Below are 13,062 nucleotides of genomic sequence, written 5' to 3' on the forward strand. Positions count from 1 at the left end.
GTGCCACAATAATGGTTGTCAACAATGGAGGTAAAGTCCTCAACGCATCAAGAAACTAGTCATAATTCAAAAATACTCCAGGACTTGTGTGGAATAGAAATCATTCAGTGGAGGAAAGAAACCACTAAAACGAATTTCTTAAAACAAATTATAAATTAAATAGGAGTGGCTTATTTTGCAGTCCCTCCCATTAGACTTATACTGTAGTCCCTTAATTTGCCTTTTTTTCATAAGTTTTCTCTTAGGTGCTGTTATCACTCCTTATCAATAAAATGCCTTTTTAGTCACCAGAACGCAAGAATATAATTATGACAGTACCTTTTACAGTGCTGAAAATGTAATAATTATCTCCTATGAGAAAACTTAGGAGAAAAAGTTAAATGTTTTATTTATAAAAATTAATGTATTTTATTGTTAAAAAATAAGGGCCATAGTGTGTTTATTGAGAAGTGCTTATGGTAATTTTGGAAGTGCTAAGAACTATGGTGTGTAATGTGGAATGCTATTAAACACTGATGGAATCTTGAGATATTCTTGCAATTTCTATTTTTACTGCATCCATAAGGATTTGAATCTGTAATATATCATATGGTATTTTTATTGTATTTACCATACCATATTTACCATTTTATGACATATGGGTTCACATGCAATTCACTTTTTCTCCTTTGTTTTCTCCTAGGAGATAATTTTTTATCTTCTTTTAGAATAACTTTTCATTACTTCGCAATTGAAAAAGTACCAAAAAGCAGGCAAAAAAAGTACAATTAAAATTATTTGAAGTATTTTCTCGCTTGCTGGTGATTTAAAAGAAATTTTTATTGACAAGTTTGAAATTATCACTTAGGAGAAAACGTAAATTATGTATATTCTGGCGTATAAAAGACTACTTTTTAACCGTTGAAAATCTTCTGAACGGTGGGGGGTCGTCTTATATGCCGACTGACATTGATGCCGGGGAATACGCAATGCTGATGTAAGGTCTCGGCAGGTTGCCGCCGCCGGCCCTGCCGCTGACTCACAGACGTGCAGGGTGGCAGGCGGAGGACGCATCTCAGTGCGCGCTCCGTCTATGCAATAGTAGTCACATGTCTTCCTGCATGTCAGCTGATTGCTGACACGCTGAACTCCAATTGGTGGGATGTTATATTTGAATCAGCTGAGCGCTCTGGTCTGTGCCCGTTTTAGCCTATGCTGGGCATGTATCTGAGATTGCACTCACACCAAGTGCCTTGTCTTGCTGCAGATCCTATATGTCTCTTGACCAAGCTTCTTGCAGATCTGATACCTTGTTGCCGACCCGGATTGAACCTGACTACTCTTCTTCTGATCATCTGTTATCGACTTAAGGACCTTGCATGATCGCTGCCTGCCCTGATCCTGGCCTGTTTGACCTTGCATCTGAATTGTGATTATACTTTTGTCTGGACTGCCTCAGTCCATAGGCCTCAGGTGACTATTTAATTATACTGTATCTGCATTTCCTTGCTGTGTTTGGTGAATGCTATATGTCAGTTTGTATGCTACATCTACCTGCAGGGTTGTGTAGTTTTGTTTGTTAGGCAGGATTGTAAGCAGGTGTTAGGGCTGGGTATAGGTCAGTCATATGAGCATACAGTCTGACCTATAGCAATTAGCCAGAGAAGCCTGACAGCTGATACGCGATGGACGTACGTGACATGCTGATGTTTACACGATGCTGATACGTGATGCGTGATGCACGTACATGACATGCTGATGTTTAATTACTGAGTGCATCACTTATGCTGCAAGGTCTGGGACGGCCAGGGTGTGGAAGAAAGATATTGCGCTTTGCCCATAAAGCATGCCTCTTACACCCATCTGGCCTAAATGCTCTCAAAACTATGGAGATGATAATAGACTTTAGGAGATCTCCCCCCCAGCACCTCCCCTTAACCATAAATGGATCCACAATAACCCAAGTAGAGTCATTCAAGTTTCTTGGGTCCACGATCTCAAACGACTTAAAATGGGACAACAACACTGCCACTATTGTCAAGAAAGCACAACAGAGAATGTACCATCTACGGCAGCTGAAAAAGTTTGGCCTACCTCAAAATCTAATGGTGCAGTTCTACACTGCAATCATCGAATCCACCATAACATCATCTATGACTGTATGGTTCAGCTCCTGCTCAGCATTAGAAAAGGTGAGGCTGCAGCGCATCATCCGAACAGCGGAAAGAATAATTGGCTGTAGCTTACCTCCCCTGCAGGATCTTTACGCTAGCAGGTGCAGAAAGAGAGCAACCAAAATTGCCTCTGACCCCTCTCACCCAGCTCACTCCATCTTCCAGCGCATGCCTTCAGGAGTAAGATTCCGGTCAATCGCTACCAAAACCTCTAGACACAGGAACAGCTTTTTTCCTCAAGCGGTAGCCATGCTTAATGCTGAACCACGTTAGAGCTGCTAGGACTGAAAGTAATCAGCACAGAACTAAACATGAACAATTCTCACATTGCTTACTGCCACTATACATTTAATGTCCTTAACTTGTAATATTCACACTGTCTGTCCTTGTATTGTTTTTGTTTGTGTTTGTTAAGCAACTGCCAAGACAAATTCCTTGTAGGTGCAAACTTACTTGGCGAAAATAAATTGATTCTGATTCTTATTCTGATGTTACTGCCTCTCAGATCCCGCTGCTGAGGACTGTAGTGAAGCGGTGCAGGTGCACTATGCAACAGGGATATGTGAGAGAGTAAGCTGGTGTTGTACTTTTTCTGGTTGAGCTTGATGGGCGTATGTCTTTTTTCAACCCAAATAACTATGTAACTATGTGTGAGATCTGAGAGGCAGAGAAGTTGGTAAATAGGATACAAGGGCGGGCCAGACGGGTGACAGAGGCATGTTTTATGGGCACAGCGTTATCTATTCTTCCATACCGCTCTGATAAAAAGGGAGACAAGGAGACGTGACCAATCCGCTTGGAGATAGGGAGAGTTGACTGTAAGCAAGTGTTAGGGCTGAGTATAAGTCAGTCATATGAGCATACAGTCTGACCTATAGAAATTAGCCAGAGAAGCCTGACAGCTGATATGCGATGGACGTATGTGACATGCTGATGTTTACGTGATGCTGATACGTGATGCACGTACACAACATGCTGATGTTTAATTACTGGGTGCTGGAGATTCAGAGGTTGCCACATATGGTGGGGGAGAGGGAGCTCACCACTTATGCTGCATATCTATTCTTCCATACCGCTCTGATAAAAAGGGAGACAAGGAGACGTGACCAATGCGCTTGGAGATAGGGAGAGTTGACCAGTCCGCTTAGGGAGAGGGAGAGTTGACCAATCCAACCAGTCAATCCCCTATATACTGTTATATACGAGGTGCCACGTACAGAACAGCACCAGTATCTGTTCATACATAGCACCAGTATATATATATATTTTTTTTTTATTTGGCGTGCGTTGGAAGAGGGGTAGTCTTATGTGGCAAGTACATCCTAAACTCTATATTTTAACTGGAAACGTTGTGGGGTCGTCTTATACGCCCAGTCGTCTTATACGCCAGAAAATACAGTACATATGGGCCATTGACCCATATCGTGTTAACTTTTCTTGTGAATTTTCTTCAAGGAGAGATTTTCAAACCTTTGCATTAAAATATCTTTAAAAGCTCTCACCCAGCATGAAATTACTCAACATGAATTTATTATTCATTTTTTACCTTTTGTATTGCTAAGTTCTGAAAAGTTGTTTTTTTTAGCTTAGATGAAAAATGATATCCGGGTAGAAACTCAAGAGAAAAGTTAAAGGGGCTCTTGGATAACTCTAGTAGCATGTTTCTAACAGGAAGAGCAACACATATAAGGTAAGGTTTTTGTTTTCAAAGGTCAGCAGGATAGGATGATTTACAGCTCATGTACAGATCCTGGTGTCAGTAAGAGGACAGTGACATCCTCTCTGTTCAGTTAGGCACCCACCCACCATGCTCCCACCCACAAATACATATGCACATATACAAAAAAATACCAAACTGTGGTGAAATTGGCAACTCATTCCTAAAGAAAAAACTACAAACAACTGGAGGTGCCCCAAATATAAAATATTTCAAACTAGTACTCTAAAAAAGTGTAAGTAATAAACTGGTTCTATCTGAAAGGAGGAGGTTCAAGGCAGAATTATGCGGGCAAAAAAAATAACATAAGGTAATGCTTAGGGCCACTGTGACACCCAACTGTTCACCTAATAAAAAAAAATAACCACACAAATACTAAAACTCATTATTACTGTATAATCATAAAACCATAAAACACATAATTAAACAATCACAGCATGCAATGACAATTATCATTTCATTGATAATCTGTTAGTGATTGTGTTACATTCTGAGGAATAGTATTAATCAGATTGCTCTGGAAAACCAAAAACAATGGATATTTAACTTTTACCTTAAAGCGGACCTAAAGATGTAGTAAAAAAAAGAGTTTCACTTTCCTGGGGCTTCTGCCAGCCCCCTGCAGCAGCCCTGTTCCGCTCCGCTCCTCAACCATCCTCCATTCCCCTGCTAGAGTGCAGTTTCAGTTTCGTCGACTTACAAGTCAACAGTCACTGGCCGCGCACATCCTCATATCCTCGTTCGCGAGTGTCCGGTGCAGGTGCAGTACAAGTAAATATCTACTGCGCGTCTACAAACTTAAACTGCACTGTGCGGGGGAACAGAGGATCGTTGAGGACTGGCGAGAGACAGGACAGCTGCAGGGGGCTGGCAGAAGCCCCAGATAAGTGAAACTTTTTTTTAATACATCTTCAGGTCTGTTTTAAAGGACAACTGAAGTGAGAAGAATATGGAGCCTGTCCTAATTATTTCCAGTTTCCTGGCAGCCCTTCTGATCTATTTGGCTGCAGTAGTATCTGAATAACACCAGAAACAAGCATGCAGCTAATCTAGTCAGGTTTGCCAATAATGTCAGAAACATCTGATTTACATATGTTTGTTCAGGGTCTATGGCTAAAACTATTAGAGGCAAAGGATCAGGAGGACTGACAGGCAGGTCTTTGTTTAAGAATTATATTTAAAATGTTAAAAGTTCTGAAAGTGTATATGTTTTATTTGTGTGTGTATGTTTGTGTTTGTGTATTTTAGTGTAAAGTAATGCATTCAAAACCCAGTGAGACACTTTAAAAAAAAAAAATTAATGTAGCCACAGTACAATTGTGCTACTAAAGGAAAAGGAAAGAAGCAGTACTGCTGCAGATATTGTCAGACCTTTGATTTGTTAGGCACTAATGATGACTGTTAAATCAATAGATGTTGGCATATAACAGCTGAAATTGTCATTGAAACACAGTGCAGCGATTGCTGAAAAGATTAAAAGGATTGCACTTAGTTTGAAAATTTCCCATTGTTTGTGTCCCTGTAGTGTTAGGACCTCTGTGTTAGGGCTGGAACCCACAGAAGCGCTTTTGGCAGCGTTTTGGCAGCACTGCGATACGCTAGCAGTTTGCCAAAACGCTGGGCTAATGTTAATGGATGGGGCAACTTCCACAGGAGCGTTTGCGTTTCCCAGAAACGCAAACGCAGGACCTGCAGCATTTTGGGAGCGTTAGCGCTTCAATGTAAAGTATTGAAACGCTAGCAGAAACGCTCAGCAAAACCTAAACTGAGCGGTTTTGCTAGCGTTTTGCGGTTAAGCACACTGTAACAAAATGAAAAATAATTCACAGGACCAATCAGGATAAAAACGCAAAACGCAAAACGCTAGGCACCCGCTGGGGAAAAAAATACAATGTTGCAAAACACGACCAAAAACGCGCATGAATCCGCTTGCAAACCGCTCAGACAAAACGCTAGCGGTTGCGTTTTGCGTTTGCGGTTTTCAGTGGGTTCCAGGCCTAAGTGTGTGTGTGTGTGTGTGTGTGTGTGTGACACTTCTGTACTAGAATGAGTGTGTGTGTATGTGTATAATTATTTATTTCTCATTGATTAATGTAGTGTGTATGTCTTCTGCAGCACTTTACAATAAAATTAAAAGATATGTATGCGTAAGACAAAGGAAGTATAACATAAGTATGACAGGTATTACAAAATGGTCAACAGTACAAGGACTGCACTGGCAAAACATATGGGCCTCGGTTCACTAAAGGGTGCTAACCTAGTTAGCATGCCTAAAAGCTTTGGACGTGCAAACTAGGGTGCTAAGTAGTTTGCACGTCTAAAGCTGTTACTGATCCCTCGCACCGGTGCGCGTGAAAGTGCCTTTGCATGTGTTAAGGGGCTTTTTACTGGCTTGCTGACACTTGGCACACTTTAGTGAATCAAGCCCATGGACTTGTAGGGTAATGGGTCCTCATGGAGATCAAAACATGCAAAAAACATGCAAAATAAGGCTAGTTCTAAGAAAAATATTACATTTAAATATGTGCCAAAATAAAGAGTGGTAGTGTGAAGAGTGTAGTCAAAGGCCAGGCATGAAGCAATTGTCCAGCCAAGCAGAAAGAAAAAGTGGCCCCTGAGCTCAAACCACCAACCATTAAGAGGCCCGTTTCCACTTGAGCGAATCTGCATGCAGTTTCGCATAGCCAATAATAGTCATTGGGCTTGTTTCCACTTGTCAGGAAATCTGTGCGGTGGACTGTGCAGAAAAAATCTGCTCAGCAGAGCCATCAGAATTCGCACACCGCAAGGCTAGTGTGCGATCTGCATGTAATGTATTTAATAGGAAATTGGCATGCGTTTTCGCTATGCGAATTTTCCATGCGAATTCGCATACGTTTACGTGTAAAATTAATGTAAAAGCGCCCAGGCACTGACATGGTTAAAATCGAGTTCTTACAAAAATACACGAAAACGCGTGCGAACTTGCATGAAAATTCACATACAAACGCTTATGAATGCGCATCTGCATGCGAATTCATTTATGCTTTTTCTGCAAAAAAAATCGCACTGCACTAGTGGAAATGGGCCCTAAGACACCATGGAGTCAACCAGCAAACACAAATGTGCGAAGTCAATCGCAAAGAATAAGCAGACTGGGTCTCCTCCTGGATTTTGTGGTTATAGCTTAATTTATTAGTGGTAACCTAGCCACAAACCGCACAGCGTTTCAGCACGCAGGCCTTTGTCAAATGCTAACATATCCCAATTGTCCAGCCAATTATTTTATCAAATAATTGAATGGATTTGTTTGAATTGTTTTAATTTCCTTGTTCCAATGTGTATGAATATATTATTATTATCATTATTATTATTATTATTATTATTATTATTATTATTATTCATAAAGTGCCAGCATATTACAGAGCACTGGACAATAATTACAATGTTAACAAGGGATGTCAGACAGAGAGGTAGTACAAGATCATAAGATTTTACAGAGACCCAGCAATTCAAGTCCGAGTTAGTCCATGGGAAGGGTGTCATTGGTGGGGTCGCAAGATCAAGGAGGACACACAGCGGGTGTGGGGAAAGAGCCTGTCAAGGGCTTACAATCTAAAGTTTACTGCACATAATTAAGTCAATGAGCGTTGGCATTAGGCCCCATGTCAGATGTTCTAACATGGCCATAGCTGAATGGGGACGATGGACCACAAACCTCTGATGAGGTCCCAGGAATGTGGACAAAATGGCAGTTAGGACAGCAGGCCATGGACACTACCCTGGGTGTTGCTGCATGCGTCTCTGCCTAGTTCCATAACGCCACCACTGAGTTTGGTTACGCAAGTATGCACAGCCTGCACTGCTAGCCATCTCCAAGCTTTTTATACTACTTATGCCTTGTTATGCTGCTATTTTGCTGTCACTAATTACAAAATGCAATAGTTGACTATACATGCTGACAACTTATTCCTGAAATGATCCGAATGTAGCTTGTGCAAGTGTCATTTGAAGGATTGCTAGTAAAGTTGTGTAATGTTTTTGTCAGTGGTTTGCCTGCCTGTTCCTTCCTTCAGTTTTGAAGTGACATAATGAAGTTTACGGCATGTTAGATTAAGCTCAGTCAAGGCAGACACTACAAACCGCCTCTGCTGAGAATCTTATGTGTGTACAGAGGCCCTCCATAGTAACAGGAAGCTAGCGATGTGTTTGTACATCAGTCCAGAATACAGAACCCAAGGTATCGATTGTTATTCTCTTCTGGGCAATAGCAGATGCATGTTTGTAATTTTCTAAATTGATTAACAGTTAACTTAATTCTTTACTTTTAAAGGGAAAAAAATAAATTTACACATTAGGCCTGAACGATTGCAATCACGGAAACAATGATTCCGTGATCGCCACAGTGGCGGTTTGTGGCGATATTCCGCCGGACCTGCGCCCTCCCGCTGTGCGCAGCTTTGTATACAAATAGCAGCAGATCTCACTGACTCCCCGCAGCAGCTTATTATCTTTCCTTCCACTTTGTTCCCACTCCTCCTCTTCCTATGTCATCAGCCCAGCAGTAGGCTCAGGCTCTCGCACTCGCATCAGTGGCAAACACTCATTTCCTCCGCTGATTGTTTAATGCCGCAGCTATGCAGACCACCGGGAGAGACAACAGCTATTTAAGCTGTCTGGTCTGACTTTTCCTCCCCCTTATTCAGCAGTTTGCATGCAAGCAGGGAGCAGAGAAGGAATTCCCTCTCTCCTCCCCCCCCCCCCCCTTCCAGAAGTTGTCATTGCCAAAATACAAGAGAAGAGAGCATGTGGATCTGCACAGCGTGGGGGAGATTGAGTAAGCAAGACTGAAGTGCGTGACTGTTTGTGTATCTCTGTGTGTATAAGTGTGTGTGTATCAGTGAGTGCTGGAGAAGTGTGTTTGTGTGTGCATATTAGTGTGTGCTGCAGGATGTGTGTATTAGTGAGTGCTGGATAAGTGTGTATGTGTGCATATCAGTTTGTGCTGTACGATCATCTGTGGGTATCAGTGAATGCTGAAAGATGGAGAAGTGTGTGTGTGTGCATCAGTGAGTGCTGAGTGCAAGATGAAGAATTAGGTGTGTGCATGTGTATCAGCGCAACCCCCCTCCCCCCCCCCCCGGCTTAAATTTACGCTACTTATCCCATGCCTAACATTAACTGTCCCCACAGCCTCTGTGACATGACTTTTATATCCCCCCCCCATAGTAATACATGCCACATGGGGAGACAAGGGAGTGGCATGATAACTCCCCACCCCCGTTGGCCTTGACTTGGTCTAATTTTTTTATTTTGGCCCCATGTCTATTTGAGTTTGGGCTTAGGATTTATCACATCTCCGCCCCGCCTCCTTTGCACAGAGGAAGTCTGGATAAGGCACATGCTAAAGCTTGATTTTGAAAATCATGAATCAAATCGAAATTGCAATTTCTGACAGAAATCGTGCAATTCAATCTTTTCCTAAAATCGTTCAAGCATATTACATATATGATTTTACTGTTATTTTCGGTATTATGACAATGTGTGTTTGTGTACTGTATGTATTTGGATTTTAATTTATTAATGATCTGCTGACAAGGGTTTCCTCAGTGTCTCTGAAGGATTGTTCCTTCTAAGTTGTACTAGGCTGATTGATAATCTGATAGGAAAAAGTTTCTACACCTTTTTGTTTCTTGAGATGTTTATTCTTTACTATAGTTCATTATAATAATTTTTTTGAGTGTGAGCTGTTGATAAATATTCAGGCTAAAATTAGCGTATGTGTGCAAGAAAAACAATAGACCGTATGCATAAATATTAATATTTTACTGCGGTTTGAGGCAGCCTTACAGCAATACACAAATGCTGAAATCCTATAGTTCAACAAAGATGTTTCCAGATGCATTAAATAAGAAATATTTAATGAAAAGAATTCCCAGTATATTTATTTCAAGGCTTGTTTCTGGCTTTTCATTTTGATGTCAGAACAGTAAGATGTTTACCCGCTGGTCCAGTTACTTCAGTATCCAGCATAGGCAATTACTTTCTTGTCAGCTAACGGTAATATGGGAAAACATGGCCACCTACTGCTTTCAACTTACACTGAAAGGAACACACCACTAAGACCAATGGAGATGGGCTCCAGAGATGAGGCTTGGAAAACAACGCAAGATAAAAGGTTCATGAAGAGATATGGTATAGCTGTCATTGTATTTAGCTCTTTAACATATTGCCTTACATGGGAATTACATTACAATATCCTTGATTTTCAACCATAAAGTCTAGTTTCAGTGAAAAAAAAAGATATTATTACAGTTCTGGAGACACAGGAAACAGCTTTAGCCTGGCCATCTTGCACTGATTACGTGATATATATTGTCTTGCTTTTAGTGATGAGTGAACATGGCCATTAACATTTTGGCATAATATTTGTGAAAACATTTTTTTTTCATAAATAAGAATATTTACAAAACTATATGGGCTTGAGATATTTCCCCCCCCCCTCCCCACCCCAATGCACTGTTGTCTATGCTAAGAGAGGAAGGGTCTGGCACTGCCGTTCACAAATGTATTAAAAGATTTGTATAAAGCACTTACAGTTGCATACTCAAGCACTTACAGTTGCATACAGTTGCATGCGGCTACGGGAGTGTCAGGTAAAAGTATCCTGATTTGCTTTGGGAGGGTTTAGAATTAGGCACTAAGCAACTGAAAGTAGTATATCACTGTTATGAAATGAATGATATTCTACCTAACAGCAATATCCAACACCCAACTTGACACACATTTTTAACGAAGTTCTTATTTTCAAGAAAATGTATAAATTGCAAGAATTACATTATCTTTTTGCAAATGTTGAGGCTGGTGACCTGTCTGTACTGAACTTGTCCCCGAAATGACACCCAATAGACCAAGTGCCGATCCCAGAGGGATATCTATGCCCTATGGACATTTTCAACATAAGGGTTATGCGTCTGAAGTATCTTGTCAGTTGTACTGTACTGTATTGTGTCTTGTTGGCTGTGGTTCATTTCACTATCCATCATGCTTCTACGTATTTGATTAAAGAGCCTGTTTCTGTGCCGTAAAACAGGGACATATGCACAAAATTGTTGCTGAAGTACTTATAGAAAATACTAGGCTGTCGCCAGGCAAAAGCAATGGTAAATTATTACAAAATCAAACATCTTGCACCTTTGCATGCGTGGCATGTGGTTGCCAAGTTGTAAAAAAAAAAAGTAGTGAACTCATAGGATAAGTGAGGGAAAATAGAAGATTCTAAAATGAAGTCAATTATTGTATCTACTATACTGTGATAGCATATCCCCTTTAAGTTCCCCAACTTATATTAGTGCCAGGGTTCATCTCTTGTATCAAAAGCAGCCTGGGGACATGGTTCTTTGCTATTATTCTCTGTGCAATTAAGTATCCTTTTCAGGCTTGCAATGCTATGCACTAGGGAACTTTGTTCTTTGCACTTGACAGTTCTTCACTTCTGGACATTGGTGCATGATGTACACATTGCAGTATATCCTTGTCTTTGATCATTGTTTTAACCCTGTGTCTTTTTATACTATTTTAATGAGCTTAGAATTATAGATTACAGTCCTCTAGCTTCATCCCATTTCAACCCCCATTAGCCATTAACCAGAAACAGAGTGTAGTTACTTCTGTATGATCATATGTAGAAATGTAGACTGCTCTTAAGCCATTAATACAGGCATTGCTTTTAGAAGGAATTACAGTGTAGATGTCAAAACTCTAGGTTAACTATATATTTTAACATCACCATAACCTGAATAATGCATCTTTAACTCAGAGGGAAAAAATGTATTTCAGCTGCTAACAAGTATAGGAGAGCAACTAAAAAGGGACTCAAGAAGTTGAGTGAAATTTCCAGCTTATTACTTTTTCATGGCTTTTATGTAACAAGGCATTGGTGAGGTTCATCACCTCCAATCATAAAGCATGTCAGAACTAAATTGTTATAGTTTGTAAGCCATTGCGAAGTCATTGCATAGTATTCTGTGTAAGCCAATTTAAATGTAATCATTTCTTACAAGAACAGTGCATGATTTTACAAATGTATAATATTGCTAACAAGGTTGGAATAAAAAATTAAATGTGGCTATTGTTACTGACATTTGCGATAGAAAATTAAGCTTCTAGTTAAAGCAGTGCCGAAGGTGTACGGATTGTACTAGAACAAGTGTTCTAATTATTTTATTTCAGGTACTCCTGGCAAGCTGTTTTGTGCCCGTTTATGCTGGAATGAAGGCTGTTCAGTATAAAGGTGAGGTAAGGAAACTACAACTGTTACGTGCCTCATCACTATGTTATACAATACATAGAATTCTTATTGGTTTAATATGACAAAGACGTTGACTGCCATTTATGAAATGGACCTTGGCAAGGCTATAACCCATCATTGGCAGTAATTTACAACATACATATTGCCATGGCTGACAAAGGATTATGTGCAATATGCAAATAATACATGGTCACAACAGAAAGTAAACACATATACAGAAGACTCCCTAACAAATCAGCCTTGTTCGTATTGATCTCAATCAATTAATTAATTTGCTGAGGGCAGCAAGACACTAAAGTGACATAGTGCAAGGAAAAAAAATATATATATTCATGAATCCACTATGGGAATATTATATAAAAAGTGCAAATATAATTCACAGTGCCCCACACTAAATAATACTGTATAAAAATAGAATACTAATAGTAACAGTGATATCTGGATTACTGCTGTGGGATCTGACTGGGATCTGTTCTTGGTTTTATCACTGCCACCAATAGTGTTGCAGTCTTAGGGCCTGTACACACTGGAAAACGCAAGCAAAATCGCAAGCGCATGCGTTTTTAAAATCAGAAGTGCATGTATTTTAAAAACGCATCGTATGCATTTTTAAAAACGCATGCGCTTTTGCCTGCGTTTTTGATGCGCTTGCGTTTTTCTTGTAACTGCTGATTGGCTAAAGAATCCTTTGGTTTTTTTCTAGTTTACATTTCAACAGGAATCAGGAAATTGCAGAGTCTTCTGGGATACTGACTTCTGAAAAACGCAGGAAAAACGCAAGCGCATGCGGTTTTAATGCATTTTTCAAGCGCTGTGCTTAAAAAAAGCGGAGCAGGCACTCCGATTGCGTTTTTCTAAAAATGCATTGCACCAGTGTGTACAAGTCATCACGATTTTCATTC

At 40.2% G+C, this 13,062-nt stretch overlaps 1 protein-coding gene across 9 annotated transcripts in view; it reads left to right on the plus strand.

Moving 5' to 3' along the window:
* Positions 1 to 13,062, plus strand: part of PNPLA4 (patatin like phospholipase domain containing 4) — a 110,209-nt gene that overhangs the window by 59,856 nt on the left and 37,291 nt on the right. For 8 of the 9 annotated variants that reach the window (XR_011025901.1, XR_011025902.1, XM_068265616.1 and 5 more), the window contains one exon: positions 12,082 to 12,147. Coding sequence is in view for 7 of the 9 variants with exons in the window: in XM_068265616.1 (XP_068121717.1) it covers positions 12,082 to 12,147 (66 nt within the window). In the remaining 2 variants the exon portion in view is untranslated. The remainder of the gene's footprint in view (positions 1 to 12,081; positions 12,148 to 13,062) is intronic. The other variant, XM_068265615.1, reaches the window with a different exon arrangement.

This window comes from Hyperolius riggenbachi, chromosome 2 (assembly GCF_040937935.1).
Source record: "Hyperolius riggenbachi isolate aHypRig1 chromosome 2, aHypRig1.pri, whole genome shotgun sequence".
NCBI classification, from domain to species: Eukaryota; Metazoa; Chordata; class Amphibia; order Anura; family Hyperoliidae; genus Hyperolius; species Hyperolius riggenbachi.